The sequence below is a fragment of the Doryrhamphus excisus genome, chromosome 8 (genome assembly GCF_030265055.1).
Source record: "Doryrhamphus excisus isolate RoL2022-K1 chromosome 8, RoL_Dexc_1.0, whole genome shotgun sequence".
Classification (NCBI taxonomy): domain Eukaryota; kingdom Metazoa; phylum Chordata; class Actinopteri; order Syngnathiformes; family Syngnathidae; genus Doryrhamphus; species Doryrhamphus excisus.
This window is the reverse complement of record NC_080473.1, coordinates 7,821,083-7,838,141: the sequence shown is the minus strand read 5'-3', so window position 1 is coordinate 7,838,141 and position 17,059 is coordinate 7,821,083. Positions and strand designations below refer to the sequence as shown.

At 42.6% G+C, this 17,059-nt stretch overlaps 3 protein-coding genes across 6 annotated transcripts; 1 reads left to right on the top strand and 2 right to left on the bottom strand.

Annotated features, from left to right (window-relative positions):
- Positions 1-1,589: 1,589 nt before the first annotated feature.
- LOC131134285 (tapasin-related protein-like) lies at positions 1,590-7,073 on the bottom strand. Of its 3 annotated transcripts, XR_009131375.1 has the most exons (9): positions 6,747-7,073; positions 6,353-6,529; positions 5,224-5,496; positions 4,828-5,148; positions 3,397-3,447; positions 3,100-3,251; positions 2,920-3,012; positions 2,659-2,678; positions 1,590-2,566 (listed from the first exon to the last, which is right to left on the bottom strand). XR_009131375.1 is itself a non-coding variant. In XM_058079388.1 (8 exons), the coding sequence occupies exons 1-8, from the start codon at positions 6,790-6,792 to the stop codon at positions 2,552-2,554; spliced, it is 1,251 nt and encodes a 416-aa protein (XP_057935371.1). In that variant the 5' UTR covers positions 6,793-7,071; the 3' UTR covers positions 1,590-2,551. The 3 variants fall into 3 exon arrangements, 2 of the variants coding, with proteins under 2 accessions (XP_057935371.1, XP_057935370.1); XM_058079388.1 differs by having other exon boundaries at positions 3,100-3,447; positions 6,789-7,071; XM_058079387.1 differs by having other exon boundaries at positions 3,100-3,447; positions 6,747-7,070.
- gemin4 (gem (nuclear organelle) associated protein 4) lies at positions 6,285-13,978 on the top strand. 2 transcript variants are annotated; one of them, XM_058079383.1, is made up of 6 exons: positions 6,285-6,509; positions 7,852-9,825; positions 10,108-10,267; positions 10,488-10,758; positions 10,847-11,500; positions 11,591-13,978. In XM_058079383.1, exons 1-6 carry the CDS (start codon positions 6,503-6,505, stop codon positions 11,810-11,812), a joined length of 3,288 nt encoding a protein of 1,095 aa, XP_057935366.1. In that variant the 5' UTR covers positions 6,285-6,502; the 3' UTR covers positions 11,813-13,978. The 2 variants fall into 2 exon arrangements, with proteins under 2 accessions (XP_057935366.1, XP_057935365.1); XM_058079382.1 differs by lacking the exon at positions 6,285-6,509 and adding an exon at positions 7,076-7,248 and having other exon boundaries at positions 11,591-13,977.
- On the bottom strand, positions 13,132-16,715 carry LOC131134286 (TLC domain-containing protein 3A-like). The gene is made up of 5 exons (XM_058079389.1): positions 16,528-16,715; positions 16,135-16,218; positions 15,460-15,679; positions 15,280-15,375; positions 13,132-14,767 (listed from the first exon to the last, which is right to left on the bottom strand). The coding sequence occupies exons 1-5, from the start codon at positions 16,647-16,649 to the stop codon at positions 14,504-14,506; spliced, it is 786 nt and encodes a 261-aa protein (XP_057935372.1). The 5' UTR covers positions 16,650-16,715; the 3' UTR covers positions 13,132-14,503.
- Between the last annotated feature and the right edge of the window lie 344 nt (positions 16,716-17,059).

Sequence of the window (17,059 nt, the reverse complement as noted above, 5' to 3'; positions counted from 1 at the left end):
CACCCTGCTATTTTGCTATTTCTCCCACTTAGAAATCATGGAGGGGTCTGAAATTTTCATCGTAGGTGCATGTCCACTGTGAGAGAGATAAACTAAAAAGAAAAATCCAGAAATCACAATGCATGATTTTTTAACAATTTATTTGTGTGATACAGCTGCAAATAAGTATTTGAACACCTGAGTATCACCTAGAATTCTGACCCTGAAAGACCTGTTAGTCTGCCCATTAGAAGTCCACCTGCACTCCATGTATCATCCTGAATCAGATGCACCTGTTTGAGGTCGTTAGCTGCATAAAGACACCTGTCCACCCCATACAATCAGTAAGACTTTAACTTGTAACATGGCGAAGACCAAAGAGCTGTCCAAAGACACCAGAGACAAAATTGTACACCTCCACAAGGCTGGAAAGGGCTACGGAGCAATTACCAAGCAGCTTGGTGAAAAAAGGTCCACTGTTGGAGCTATCATTAGAAAATGGAAGAAGCTAAACATGACGGTCAATCTCAATCGGAGTGGAGCCCCATGCAAGATATCACCTCGTGGGGTCTCAATGATTCTAAGAAAGGTGAGGAATCAGCCCAGAACTACACGACAGGACTTGGTCAATGACCTGAAAAGAGCTGGGACCACCGTTTCCAAGGTTACTGTAGGTAATACACTAAGACGTCATGATGTGAAATCATGCATGGCACGAAAGGTTCCCCTGCTTAAACCAGCACATGTCAAGGCCCGTCTTAAGTTTGCATATGACCATTTGGATGATACAGAGGAGTCATGGGAGAAAGTTTTATGGTCAGATGAGACCAAAATAGAACTTTTTGGTCATAATTCCAATAAGCGTGTTTGGAGGAAGAAGAATGAAGAGTACAATCCGAAGAACACCATCCCTACTGTGAAGCATGGGGGTGGTAGCATCATGCTTTGGGGGTGTTTTTCTGCACATGGGACAGGACGAGTGCACTGCATTAAAGAGAGGATGACTGGGGCCGTGTATTGTGAGATTTTGGGGAACAACCTCCTTCCCTCTGTCAGAGCATTGAAGATGGGTCGTGGCTGGGTCTTCCAACACGACAACGACCCGAAGCACACAGCCAGGAAAACCAAGGAGTGGCTCCGTAAGAAGCATATCAAGGTTCTAGCATGGCCCAGCCAGTCTCCAGACCTGAACCCAATCGAAAATCTTTGGAGGGAGCTCAAACTCCGTGTTTCTCAGCGACAGCCCAGAAACCTGACTGATCTAGAGAAGATCTGTGTGGAGGAGTGGGCCAAGATCCCTCCTGCAGTGTGTGCAAACCTGGTGAAAAACTACAGGAAACGTTTGACCTCTGTAATAGCAAACAAAGGCTACTGTACCAAATATTAACATTCATTTTCTCAGGTGTTCAAATACTTATTAGCAGCTGTATCACACAAATAAATTGTTAAAAAAATCATGCATTGTGATTTCTGGATTTTTCTTTTTAGTTTATCTCTCTCACAGTGGACATGCACCTACGATGAAAATTTCAGACCCCTCCATGATTTCTAAGTGGGAGAAATAGCAAAATAGCAGGGTGTTCAAATACTTATTTTCTTCACTGTATCTTTTTCCAAAAATCCTGACTGAAGTGCAAAAAGTCCAACTTTAAAACGGTTTGACTTGAGAGGTTCAGTATTTCAGGCTATGTTGTGTTTGCGGCGCTATGCTAACACTGTACACAGAAACAGTCTGACGCCAGCTTGCTAATAAACAACCAAGATGTTCCCAAGTAAAAGGAACTGCATAGTTATGGAATGACTTAGTACGGCCAGAGTTGACTACATATTGGTTTCAAGCATATAATAAAATATTTCGGGGGTTTTTTGCTGGTTTGAATGAGCTTATTGTCAGCCAAGCCAACTGCATAGGATTTTTAAAACTTGAAATCATCATCATTTAATTGTACTTGGAGATATCTGCAACCTGACCTCACCAAAGACACCGACAGGAACATTAAGTGCGTATGTTGATGCTTTGCTTTTCTTAGCCGTAACTAGAGTGGTATTCTAAATCTGTCACAACCGTAAAACAGGAGAGACGGCGAAAGTGATGCCAAATCATTCGAGGAGATTCGTATTTAAACTTAAGGATGTCCACATACGATGTACAGATACGATTGGAACTTGAATTTCATTGGTTGTCTGCTTTAGCCACTGAAGCCACAGACCACATCAGAACAAAATGGATTCTGTTTATTTATGAAGGGAACGACAGGATTATGGCAAGGACTTCTGATCTGATTAGTCGAGGGTCTATCCAAATATCAATAATACCAAGTGGTGTTAGTATCGGATCAATACTAGCATGATGGGGTTGATGTTTTTCAGTGTACTTTTATGTTTACGTTTATACCAAAGGACTGAATAAGAGCCAACAATAGTTTTTGATACATTTCAGTAGAGCCCTCCTTTTTGTGGGGGTGACTTTCCGGGACCCGGACCCCCCCAAAATTATCACTTGATGGGTACAATGAGGGAAACAGGCTTTTTTTAAACTTATGTTTCAGATTGCGGTTCTCCATGCTCCATATCAGTATGGCTTCTTCTGCACAAAAAAACAAAACACCCCAATATTAAAACTTAGTTTTTCTTACTGGCACTCAATAATTAAATATCATAATTAAAATATTTCCCTACCTCCAATGAATGTTTTCTAGCTACGGGAGAGAAAAAAGTGAATGTTTTAGTATCATCCTTTTGAAATCCTCTTCTCTGAACAGTGTGTAACTAAAGTCTGGACATACAGTACAATGTACACATATAATACACATGCATTATACAGAAAGTTACATTTAATTTATAATAATAATTGAATTAACTTTTCACAAATATAATAAAATAAAAGTGTGATTTGCAATAAAAATATATTTAAATATAAACTTAGAATAAAAAAATCACCTTGGTAGAGGGAGCTCAGCATAAAATAGAGGATGACCAGCAGTGCGACCACAAAGATGCAAACAGTGAGAATAAACAACCAGCTGCTTGCTTCTGCGGGACAAAACAGACAACAGATGATGCGTCTCTGCTGCCACCGTGTGGTAGCCGAGTGAAGTGCACTGCAATCTGGGTCCTCACCTTCAACTATCAGAATGAAGCTCTTCTTAATGGGCATTCGGAGGGACCGATGGGAGACTGTGCATGTAAACTGTCTCCCCGAGTGTTGGAGCGAAGCCTGGAGGTAGAAGAAGCCCGACAGCGAGAAGGTCTTGTCCGTGTTGTGTTTATGGCTGGAGAGCAGAAGATTCTTGAGCACCTTGGGGAGAGGAGCGCCGACCCTCTGGTTGGACACTTCCGGATCCCGCTCGGACCACACAATGTGCACATCGAGAGGGTAGTAGTTCTCTGCCTCACAAATCACCTTCTTCTGCTCACCTTCTTGCAAAGTAAGAGTAGGACCAACATTGAGGGACACCAGGGGGGACGCTGGGAAGGCAGAGGAGACGTTTTAAAAGTTGAATCCTTCTCACGTGAGCAGTTGGATTCACATTTGTCAACCCGTTCGAACAGTCCCATTGAAAATGATGACAACCAAACCATTCAGTACATGGAGACATTTGACATGGAGACAACAAAAATACACATTCCTAAAATTCCCACTTTTCTCAATAGTCCACATTTTCCAAACACAAATTTCCTTGAGCTTAAGAATTCTTACTACTTCCTTATTTGTCAACCAATTCAAACCATTTCAACATGAAAGCTTTCAGCTCCTTCAGGACATCCGAACCGACAATATTCCACGTCTCCAAAATTCTCAGATTTCCAGAAATTCCCATTTTTCTGTCACACTAAATTCCTTTTGATCGTCAGAATTCCTATGACATCCCCGTTTCTCAAGAAATTCAATTTCCAATTCCCCTTTTGACCTGCAGAATTCCGAGTTACTCCGTCAACATTTTTCTACCAATCAAACCATTTCAGCATCTAAAGCTTCAGCTCATTCAGGCTATTCCAAACATTCCCCCCAAATCCCCATTTACCTTGAGAATTCTTACCAATTCAACATTTTCCAACTGATTCAGTCTGACAGTCAAAGCTTCATCTCGTTTAATGTATAGATTTTCATATCCCAAAATTAGCACTTTTCTTCCATAAATAATTCCCACTTTTCAATCACGCTAATTCCCTTTAAGTTTCTGAATTCTTACCCATCTTTCCGACTACTATAATCCAAACCTTCAGCTCATTCAGTGTATCTATTTTCCACATCCCCCAAATTCAATTTTCCCGAAATTCCCAGTCTTCACGCTTTTCTGTCACACTAATTTCCATTGAATTTGAGAATTATTTAACAATTCTCAACCGATTCCGACCATTCCAACTTCAAAAAGTTCAGCTCATTCAGGGTATCTAGTTTATGCATCGTCAAAATTCCCAGAATTACCAAAATTCCCACTTTTCGGTCACACTAATTCCCTTTGAGTTTCAGAATTCTTACCCATCTTTCCTACTACTATAATCCAAACATTCAGCTCATTCAGTGTATCTATTTTCCACATCTCCCGAATTCAGTTTTCCCAAAATTCCCAGTTTTCTGTCACAGTAATTCCTGTTGAGACTACTTCCACATTTATCAACTGATTTGAACCTTTCCAACATTAAAATGTTCTATTTCCAATATTCCCCAAATATCATGTTTTCTTGGAATTCTCACTGAAATGAATTTCATTTTTCCACATTTCCAATTCAAACCATCCCAACATTAAAGCGACTTGTGTGTGTTGAATAAAACACAAATGGACTGTGAATTAAAAGACAATTCAGGCCATCTGAACCAGGAAGCAGATGGTCTTTGACTCTCACCTTGCATTTCTAGAACGATGCCTAGGCTGCTAAACAGCGGAAACACGGACACCGAGCACGTGTACGTCCCTCCGTGGAGCACTTTGGTGTAGGGCAGCGTGTACGAAAGGTCACCGCTGGCCAGATTTCTCAAGTCAACGCCCGTGCCCTTGGTCTTCCCAGAGTGGCTGGCGTAGACGAAGAGATCGTCGTGGTGCTGCTGGTGCCACCGCACCGTCACGTTTGGTCTCTTGTGATCCACAGCAAACTGGCAGTGGAGCTTTTTTTGAAACCCCAGACCGGATGTCACAGATGGAGTTCGGGTTTTCATGATCATTGCCGCTGTAACGACAAACGTGATAAGACTGAGAATTAACTGTGAAAGTACGTCCAACGTCTATCGAAGTACTCAGCTACCTCTTGCAAATAGCATCTCTCGGTCCTCGATAACAGGCCAGTTGCGAGTGGCCTCCTCCCCCGAAGGGGGGTGCTCAGTGGGGTATCTGAGGAATCCAGAGACAGTGAACAGGCCCTCTCTGTGTGTCAGTGTGAAGCTGAACCAACAGTTGTACTCATGGGACTTCTGGCCGGGCCATTTCACATCTGGGTCTGCGCTGGACCGATGAATCTCACAATCCATGTGATCCGCATCCACGTCCTCCAAGTAGCTCTGCAGGTCCAGTTTGGACTCTTGAACACAGAAGAAAACAACACATCGGTCTGTATTCCCTACTGAAAAATACCAATTTCATCCCCCTAGTTGCAACCTGACTCTTTGTGTCGATTAGTGAGTCACAACCCGACTCTTTGTGTCGATTAGTGAGTTGCAACCCGACTCTTTGTGTCGATTCGTGCACTTTTATTCACTCAAGTTCTTACGAGGGCTGCACGGCGGTGGAGTGGTTACGTAGGCCTCACAGCTACGAGACCAGGGTTCGATTCCACCCTCGGCCATCTCTGTGTGGAGTTTGCATGTTCTCCACGTGCCTGTGTGGGTTTTCTCCGGGTACTACGGTTTCCTCCCACATTCCAAAAACATGCTAGGTTAATTGGCGACTATAATACCATAGGTATGAATTTGAGTGTGAATGGTTGTGTGAATGGTTGCCACCAGTCCAGGGTGTACCCCGCCTCTCGCTCGAAGACAGCTGGGATTGGCTTCCAGTAATCCCCGCGACCCTCGTGAGGATAAGCGGTAGAAAATGAATGAATGAAGTTCTTACGAGTCGCTCACTGAAGTGACTCGGGTACTCAATTCAGTCTCCCACATGTAAATCTATCTCGATTCTCAGTTGTGACACGAACACCCTTGAATCAGTGACACTCCAGTCACAGTCTTTGTCGAACACCTGCGAGTCAGTGACTCTCGATTCTTTGTTGCGCAACCCACAGCTTGTACAGAAAGGTGTCCTTTTTATTTCGGAAGCAAAGCCAGGGGTGAGTAAATGAACGACTTAATAGAGACAATTACTCGTGTGTCCTGATTCAGTACAAAACGACTCATTCACGGCTCACACATCTCTCGTGTACATTCCAATGGGCTTACCAGTGATCAGAAAAGTTATAGCATCAGGATTAATGGGGGTGTCATCTTTGCGACCGAATTGCAGCATGGCAGCTCTGTCCCGGTGCTGAACGTCACGTGCACCTTCGTTATTGATGAGCACACGATGGTCACTGAACTTACACGGCAGCCATGACAGGTGAGGACCACTACGCACGCCTGCAAAGATCAACAAAATGAAACTCAAGTCAAAATGCATCAAAAACATAATGTGGTTTAGAATAGAACACAAAAGAAATGTAAATAAGCAGATGTGGTCTATAGGTCTGAGATTTAGGAGTTTGGTGTAATTGTACCGTGTAGTCTCAATCGTGCATGATAATTTAGTTTACATGTTGCAGAATGAAAATCTTTTTTAGTCTGGAATTGTACTTACCCTCAGAAAGAAATATAAATAAAGTTAATACATTTAACATACACATGATTCTATACTGCTTAACTCCTCTCCGGCTTGCTTTTCGAGCACCGACGAGCTATTTGGTTTCACTTTCATTTTCAAATAAAAAAAACCGACGCACAGCAATATTGACAGTGCGACGTTTTGTGGTAGGTTTAAGTTATTTTGCAGTCTTGCTGCTTAGAATGAACAAGAGCACATTCTCCCACTTAACTTTTAACCACTAAAAACATTGTGAAAAAAGGAGGTTGTAAATTGAAGCGGTACTTCCTGCTTATGTAGTACTTAAACCAGCCTGAGGTGTCGCTGTGGACACATCACGGAAGTTGTGTGCCTCTCTTGTCTTGACTCTTTGACTCCGGAAAGCGTCTCTCTGGTGCACGTTGGAAATGTTGACGTTTCTGACCGCTCTTTCGGGTGGTTGAATATATATTTTTTGTTTGTTTAAGTAAAATATTAACTACAGTGCTCATGGATAAAGGTATGGTTACAATTTAATATTAAAAAAACACCGACCATCTAATTTAATGCAGTCCTGCTAACTGGATCAAAAATCTCACCTTTACAACTTTTATAATGTCTACTTTTGCTGTTATCATTTAACAAAGTATTAATTATATTTTAATGATTCACATTATATCGCTAATTTACTGTATGGCAAAGTGAGCACGGTCAACTTTCTACCAATATTTCCGGGAAGTTTTATTACTAGGTACTGCGTTTGTTTCCACGGCACCTACATAGTTCCAGAAAATGTTTTGTTTTGTGTACAACAGCAATCTAATATAGTAATCTAATGATATTGTCATTTACTGACTCCTAAACCAAAGAAAATCACGTAACATTAGAACCACACATGTGGGATTATTTGTTTGGGCACTTTGTTTGTGTATCTTTGGGTATCATGTCCCTACCAGCAGAACACATTTACAGCAACACACACAAGCGCGCATTTCAGCTGTCTTACATGAATGATGTACCCGTACTATGTCTGTTATTTTGGGTAATACAAGTGTCAACATGATTATAAGGGCGTTATTTAATGTCTACTGATTCACGAATTCCTGATTTTTCCTCCTTCCAGACGTGGCCATTCTTCAGGGAGCTTTCCTCCTGTCTGATAAGTTATGTCTGCCCTCCTCCTTGAGCTCTATTCAAAAGTCTGATTGGAATAAGGTGGGCAATCCCATCCCAGCTGCACTGAGAGAAATCTGCGGCAAGGAAGATGTTGCCTCCTGGAGGAAGAAAATCATTTGTGTTGTGTGGTTGAAGTTGTTGAGCCGGGAGAATGGAGAAGATGTAGAGGAGGCCTGGACAGAAAGCGCCTTCTTCGCTTTACAGAACGCCCTCCCTGAGATCAACCATGTCGTCCTCATGGAACTGGTTAAGTCCTTGTCAGCTGCAGACATATTTGTTGATTTTTTACTTCATCTCCCTCAACAACAGATCTGCTCAGAGCTGGAACGTTTGACAGAACATGTGAAGAGCAGCCCTAAGAGTGAGGATGATGTCCACTTCCTCCTTGATGTTTGGCGGGAACTTTGGAAAGGCGGAGCTAAGCAGTTGAGGGATAGTCAGGATAGTATGGAGTTGGTGTTTGCGAACCACGTGGCACATCTCACCTCCAAGTCTGCTAGTTGGGATCATCAGGCTGCCAAGAGGTTGAAATTGGACCCAGCGACATTGGAACCAAACACTGATGTCCTTGACATTCTCCTTCACACCCTCAAAGATATGAAAGAACTCGTATCTCAACCAGAGCTCTGCTTCCATGCACTTTCCAGTTGCCTCAATGCCCTTTACACATCTTTCTTCATTGAACATTCAGTGTTGCTTCCAACTGAAGATAAGATCATGTATCTCTCCAAAGCCGTGAGCATCAAAGAAAATAGGGACAAGCTGAGTTCAGAACTTATTCAGGAGGCTCAGCAAGAACTCAGAGCTTCTCATACCCCATCCCACCATCTGAGCAGGATGAGCTTTCACGAAGCCCTGAAGAACGTGACGGAACTCGCCCAGTTCTGGCAAAACCGCGGGTTGCTGAAAGTGTGCAGCAGCTCTACTCCCGCTTACGCAGAATTCAAATTACAGCAAAGTGTCCTCAGGATCCTGGCCGCTCTAGAAAAATCACACATGAGGGATGCCACAGCTGAACAAGAGGATGAGAAGAATCAACTCACAACTTTACTGGAGTCGTTGTCCTTCCCCGTTTTCGAAAGTACCTCTGAAATGAGCATGAGGGTTGCTGTTACCATCATCAGCCACCGCCTGGAGGACTATCAAAATGTTGCTTTGTTCTTCGCCGGTGAAAAAAGCTGGGTTGCCTGCGATGAGCCGTGGTTGGACTGCCTCGTAAAGAACCAAGAAGCCTTCCAGCAGTGCGACACACTGATCCAACTGTCCTCCACGCTCAGAAGTCAACTCCACACAGAGAACGTGAGCCACTGCAGAAGGCTGCTGAAAGTGGTCACAGCAGTGTTCACCACACTCTCCTTGGAGGACAAGAATGAAGCTTTGACTGCTATTCTGAGATTGTCCCCTCGGGGGTTCTTTGGATGCCCGGGTTCCTCCGCTTTGGCTGCCAGCTTTGAGCAGGAGCTCAATATGGCCTTCAACTGCATCATACAAGGAGGGGCCGGGGCACACACGGAAGGCAACTTGGGCACAGCGGTTTCTTTAGTAGCAAGGGTGGCCTTCCAGAACCCAGAGGCTACTTTAAGATCCTGCTGTCATTCTGCCATTTTCAATAAGGGCGCATTCTGTCTTATGAGTAAGATCCTGCAGCAGTTGCCTGGACTCAGAGGTGTCACGGAGAGCAAAGGAGAAGATGAACAAAGTGAAGAAAGGAGAAATCCTACCAAAGGCAGCAGTCTCCTCTGCAGATGTCTGCAGGAAACGATAATCAGCAGATCACTGGCAGACAGCGAAAAGGAACAGTTCCTCAAGTTTGTGACTCTGTTGATGATGCCAACAGAGACGGGTGGAGGTGAAAGAGGGAGTCTTCTGTCACCTCAGGAGCTGGTCAACACTTTCGTCCTGCCTAACCTGTCTCTCAACAGTGAGTGTTAAAATGTCTATTCTTCAAAAATCCAACAAATTATTTAAATCTGCAAAGAGTTTGACTACGGTTTTATCCACAAATGCCATTTTTGACCTCCAACTCCTTATCTTCAAAACACATTTTTCCTTTACATCTACTCTGCTCTCACAAACTCTTCATGATGGCAGCCGCTACCACGTACAAAATTCTCATTTTAATAAGCCGCTATACTGAGACACAACAAGAATGCATGCGTCCTAACTCCAAGTGTTAGCCATGTGTCCTTACGTTTCCCTCCAGGTGGCAACTCCATCGATGTTGAGCTGAGCCTGCAGCTCCTACACGCCGCTTTGTGTGTGGACGGCCAGGAAGTAGACTCCTCCTCAGCTCGCGGTGTGCTGGACTGTTCCCCATTTCCTCTGCTCTTCACCCTGGCCCAGCTCCATGACCAGGCCCTCAGGTTGATCACTCAAATCCGAGCATCATCGGTTCACTGAAATGCACCATCACAATGTAACAGAAAGGTTGTTTATCGGTTACTGGAGTAACTTAGTGGTCAGCTGCGACGCACTCCAGCTCACCTGTGACCCGAAGTGTTATAGAAATCTAAATAATTTAAAAAATACTACTATCACGTTAGTCATATCACTCCGGATTCACAATCAAATATCCTTGGACAGATGTTGGGAGCAACCACCCAAGGGCACTGTCCACCGTTGGTCCATGGACACCAAAGAGCTGCTTGTATCAGTGCTGGTCCGACTGGCACAGTTGGTGGGTACGGAGGTGGCAGCCGCCCCCAGTCGCTGGTCCAGGGCTCTGTTCTGGCTCCATGACAAGATGAAGGAACTTGACTGGACGGTTTACTTCCACCTGAAGCCTGTGTGGGGCGAACACTTCAAAAACGAAGTGCCCTCATCTCTGTTGACGGTGTGTGAGCTACCTGAGCAGGTGGGACAAACTGTAGTACTTAGTTAATAGTTAAAAATAGGCCAGATCATTGACAGTGCTTCAAGTATTGTTTTCTTTCCATCTTTAGGAATGGTTGGGTTTGGACCTGCCCCAGTATGGGTACGGTACAGGTCTTTTGGCGTGGATGGAGTGCTGCACTTTATCTGATGAGCTTCAGTCCATGATGTTGTCTTGTCTTTCTCTGGACCGAAGCCAGCCTGACCATGTTGGCATGTTCAGTAAGGGCCTCCTGGTGGCATTGAGCCAGACCTTTCCCTGGTGCTCCATACCCCAATGGAGCAGATTACTCCGAGCCATAAAGGAGCTGATGACCTTGGGGTACCTCTATGTCCCCTTTTCCCTGGAGTACGTGGACTTCTTGCCCCTCTTGGACCTGAGGAGGTTTTCCTATGAGCTCTGTCTGTCTGTTCTCCTGCTGCGGGTCCTGCAGCTGCTCTGTGGATCCAGTTGTTCTCATTGGCTGTTAGGAGACGGTTGGGCCCACGTTGCCAGATTGTATGCTCACGCTGTGAGGGAAATGGTGGACTCACTAAGAGCCAAGGTGCCCCTGCCTCCATCTAGGCCTTTGGGGTCCGTCTTACAGAAAGCATGTGGAGCAACACAGGGAGGCTCTGATTCGAGACAAGACTCTTTGAAAGCCACACAAACAGAGGAAACTGTTCCGTGTCAGGAGGTCCTCTTTGTGCTCACTCAGCTCTTCTGCCATGTTCAACACATTCAGGTAATCAACCTCTTCTATTCCAAGCCACAGGTATGCTAAAGTGTCTTTCTCTGACTTTAGATTGACTTATAGCGTTCATTCTGTCGTAAGGTGATGATGCCAAGTGGCCAGAGCGAGCCTCTCTTCCTGGCCAGCCTGGAGATCCTGAGTCACTACGAGGCCATCGTCTGCGCTTTCCCACAGAGTAGCAGCGCGCTGGAGAACGACAATACCAAGCACTTATTCCGCACCATCACAGATAACCTGGAGAACCAGGAGATGAAGTCTCTTCTGCAGCAGAAGATCGCTCAGCTCGCGGCATCCACCGCCTGATAACGTCCCTCGCCATTTTTCTCCTTGTGTATTTCACGAATGGAAAGTTCACTTTAGCACTTCTGCATATGCGGTTTGCAGTTCTAGCTCATACAGTCCATTGTGCTGTAGGATCGGGGGGTGAATTAAAGGCAAGTCTTTCACACCAGATGTGTTTTTGGATGTGTGAAGCTGAGCTGGCTGGTAAAAACAAAGACCGATGAGTGCTGCTTGTGAAATGTAGCAATAGAGAATTCCTAAATTTATCACAAAAATGGCGAGTCAAATTGTCTTTTCACAATAAAATCACTGAATGATTTCACTGAATGCATTCTTTCCAAAAGTAATGATTTCAGCTTGATACAACAGTGTATTGAAATAAATGACCGATAAATATTACAATAATTTGAATATATAGATTTATTAACTTTAAAATTACTAAATTTGTAACACATGAAATATATATACTGTATATTTTTGGTGATGCATTAATGAAGTGTTTCCCCCTGGAGTATATGTATATTAATTATGTTATTAAGTTAAGCTAAAACACACATTCCCCAACACTCTATAGCAGGGGTTCCCAAACTTTACCAACTCAGGGCCCACTTAAAAATCTAAAAAATGTCCGCGACCCACCTTTGTCCTCAGTACATAGACGAAATGTGTTCTCATAGCACTTAACTTATTATTATAAAGATTCAGGATTGAAATGAAAGTAGGGGGATGAAGGAAGCCCAAACTTTAAATCTGTGGTGTACACACAAGACAAAATTAATTCTCATACTTTTCATAACTGCATTCAACACTGGCATGATGACCAGAGAGCTACGTTCCAATCATAAACTGTATAAGGTTCCTAAAATATTGTGACAGGTCAATAACACTCAATTGGTTATTACTTAGGCCTATAAATATTTTACAATACAAATAATTTTAAAAATATTAGCAAAAATTAATCATATTTGTTTTCTCTGGGTACTCCGGTTTCCTCCCACATTCCAAAAACATGCTAGGTTAATTGGCCACTCCAAATTGTCCATAGGTATGAATGTGAGTGTGAATGGTTGGTTGTCTATATGTGCCCTGTGATTGGCTGGCCACCAGTCCAGGGTGTACCCCGCCGCTCGCCCATAGACAGCTGGGATAGGCTCCAGCATCCCTCGTGAGGAAAAAGCGGTAGAAAATGAATGAATGAATGAATCATATTTGTAATGACCTCTCATGGCCCACCACTTTGGGAATAACTGCTCCATAGTGTTTCCAATAGCTATGCATTTGCCAAAATGACTCCCAAATGTTTAAAAGCTTCAACAACATGTACACACATCATGCATGCTTCCATTTTTATTTACACTATTGATGATGCAAACAATTCTTACAAATATATCATGTTAGAAATAGCTGTCTAAAAACAGCGCTTTTATTGGAGGGATTTTTAGATGAGTTATTACATAGAGAGGCTGGACTAAACCCATTCATAACGCTTTTTAATGATTTGTTTTCAACCAGTGTCCTCCTCTGTTGACTCCCATTAAGTCCGCTTTGGTCAAAGGACGACGGATGGTGCGATCTGACACATCAAGCTACTTGGAGAAAGTCTTCCAACCTTTACCTTTAACATGATTGTCTATCATTTTCTTTCTAATCTCCTGAGTGTGCTACACACCGTGTCACCAAACAGCACAGTGATTACCTTGTAGGCCATGAAACACTTATATGCTAGGACTACGTTAAAAAGCCATAGCAATTCAGTATGTGGAATCAAACTACGGATTGGACTGAGTAAGGACCTCAAACAATGCACAACGATGAGCCAATTCAAGAAACAATACAAGCAGTTGATGTTTGCTAAATACAAGGATGAAGAGTCTTGAACCAGTCATGATGTGCTATATATATCACTATATTGACACTTACTATGGTACACATTAGGTCATTGTATGGGCATATCACCTTGTACTTCGGTACGGGACAATTTTTTTATTTTTTTTTTTAGATAAAAAAAAAAAACAACTATATTAGGAAAGCAGGAAGTGAACAAATATAACAGTTACTGATTGTAAAAGTACCAGATGGAGGGGTAGGATTTAATAAGCTTTGCTTCTTCCTACTCCTTTTGGACATGTAGAACTGGGAACTGATTATGTGATGCATTCAATTGTAATCTGATGCATGTTCAACTGAAATAAAACCATTACCATAATTCTCTTCAAGCAATGTCTGACTTTCTTTGGTTACATTTCATATAATTTGTATTTATTATTACTTTTGCCAGAGTCAAGTTATGTCTCTGACCATTGGAGGGTACCAACAATTCTGTCCAAGTGTGTAAGGCTCAAATGTGTGCTGTGTGGGGATAAATGTGTAATGTCGGTGGGTATTAAAAAGACAAGAAATGGCCCTGGTATTAAAGGTACGTAATAAAGCTAAAATGACGAGCAATGGTGCATTGATTCACAGTGAGTGCTGTGTTGTTATTTTTCTCATCCACTGTGTAATGATGAATTACATGGCAGGGTGAGAGCCTTTTGCATACTAACTGTCATCTTGACCATAAGTTCCTGTGTGTGTTTAGGCCTGGTGCGTTGACTGTTAACTGCTACCTCGAAGCAATCAAGAAAACGCTAAGCTTCAGGAAATCATGCACCAAAGTCTCTTTTGAGACTGCGTTGTGTGTCCAATAAGGCTATGTTAAAAAAAACTGTTGAGTTACTGCACTTTCCCATGTCTTCCGTACAATCGCACGGCTTTCTTTAACAGTAGGAAGAACCAGTAGATCTGCGGCGCCAGGAAGAGCAGGTTCCCAGCATTGCAGTGCCAAGGTAGATGAAAAGGTACCTTGTGCAGCGGAATGCCGAACTTTCGCCCGTACATCCAATACATGAAGGGGAAGACCAGGATCCGACACATGAGGAACGTGAGGAGGACGAAGATGCCGTTGACCCGGTGCAGCCTGGTGTTGTCGAGGCCCAGCTGGAGATGAGACACCATTTTAACAACGACAAATTCTATTCTCAGTCGCACACAAAGAAACAGGAGAAATATCAAGTTACACGGCTGTCACATTTTTGGAATACTTAAATAAAAATCGTTTATCCTACTTCCTACTTCCTGTGGTGCCGGTTAATACCTGGCAAAGATGCATGCCGAGCTCTTATGAAATGCACATCTGCCACCTTGTTGTCGTTTTTATGGCTTAAAACTGCACTAAACATGATCTTTTCTATAGAAAAAACCCTTAAAAGACAAATAAGTCAAAGACAATAAGTTAATATGTATATATAGAGACTAACAGTTCTGGACTCCTGTTTCTATATACTATATACTTTTCCTAGCTAAGTAAAACAGTTGCATAAATGTACAGTAGGCCTTTTTCGGTTTCAGCCTACAAACCAGTTGGTCCTGAACTGTTGAAGCCAGGTAGTAAGTCATTAGGACCAGCATGACAAGTTTTAGTTCGGTTGTAGCAGTTTTTTGTTCTGTACCTGGATGAGGATCTTTGCAAGAGACACAAATGGTGTGCTGAATTCTGCGGTGAAAAAGCAGCCAAGGAAGAAATCACCCAGTCCTCTCCTGAAGAACTGAAGAACATACCGCATATATGACTACAACTTGTAGTAATAATATATAAAAAAAAAAAAAAGATGGACACCCTCAATTCTTACCATAGCAATGGGGAAGCACACAAGAATCAGCACCAGGTGATGGAGGACGATCAACCAATCCTTGGAGAGGAAAGCCTTCGCTGTCAGCAGTGAGTGGCTGCTGTACAGGCTGCTGTAACCTTTGACCCTCTGAATGTGGAAGTGGCTCAGGTACATGGCGTAGATGTCCGTGGCCATGTAGGGAACAGCAAACAACATGAACTCATCCACCAGCCAGTGCCTGTATGTAATGAAAAGAATTGCTTCAATAAGTTAGTTATAGTTTTCAAATATTGTATACATGAACACAATAATATTGCTTCATGTGTGGGTATGTCAGACTCATGCGTGCTCGACAAAGACTCAGATTCACCAACTCACTACTTCTATTCAACAGAGACTCAGGTTTCACTGACTCACGTATAATGGACAAAGATCAGAGTTTTACTGACTCACGGGTGCCTGACAAAGACTCGAGTTTTACTTTTTATTCAAAGACTCAGCTTCTGCACGTTGACTGAATTGAGTACCCGATTCACTCCAGTGAGTCATTCTGGACTTTGGAAGTTCCATTGTGTCAAAAAGATATATTCATTCATTCATTCATTCATTCATTTTCTACCGCTTATCCTCACGAGGGTCGTATGTGAATATTATATATTTATAAGCATGAGAGTGTATATAGAGAAAGATGACCTGTCAGTCATGATATTGTTGCATGATGACACTGTTATGATTCCAGTTACAGTCGACAGTGAACCGTGGATGGCAGAAACAAGCCTGAAAACAGCAAAAAACAGAAAAAAACAAAAACACAGCAGTATTATTTAAAAAAAACGTAATATACAACTTTATTTGTTGGTGCATTTTCTTCATATTAGCATATGAACATGGCTAGCTTAAAAACATTTACATGGAGACATTTTTGAGTAGAAATACTATATATTGTATAATAATTGTGCCGAACGAACCCGCACATGTCAGAAGTGACCTTACAAAAAGCATTTGAATGACTTACGTGATTAAAATGTCACCATGCCGGAGAAAACTTAAATTGACATCTGTTTCAATGAAGTTCGTCTGACCGACCTTTCACCGACGGTCACGACATCGGCGTCGCTCCAGTGCGTGAAAGTTGACTTGAGTATTTTCCTGAGGCCGTAGAAGAGTCCAGGAAACACCACAGCGCCACAAGCAAATGAAGTAAACATGTCGGTAGTTTGTTTGAAAAACGACAAAAATAAACTACTTCCTAGCGTCCGAGGGTTTCCTTCTTCTTCTTTTGCGGTTGGTTTGAAATGCGCATTGCTGCCACCTAGTGAAAAATCTGAGTATTGATTACAAAAGCAGGGCACTACTGTTCTTAATGTACGGCTTGATTAATACAAATAAAGTTAATTACAAATAAAGAGATGTATTTCCAAAACATACATTTGGTAATGTTGTTTATCAATATCATTAGATGCTTTATAGCAGGGGTGTTCAAATTGCAGCCTGGGCGCCATTCTTGGCACATAACAAATTTTTAGTGTCTCTTTGGCATATCATAAAAATAAAAATGTTGTATTATATTGTATTTCATTTCTATGATTTGAGCTGCTTAACAGATAAAACGCACACC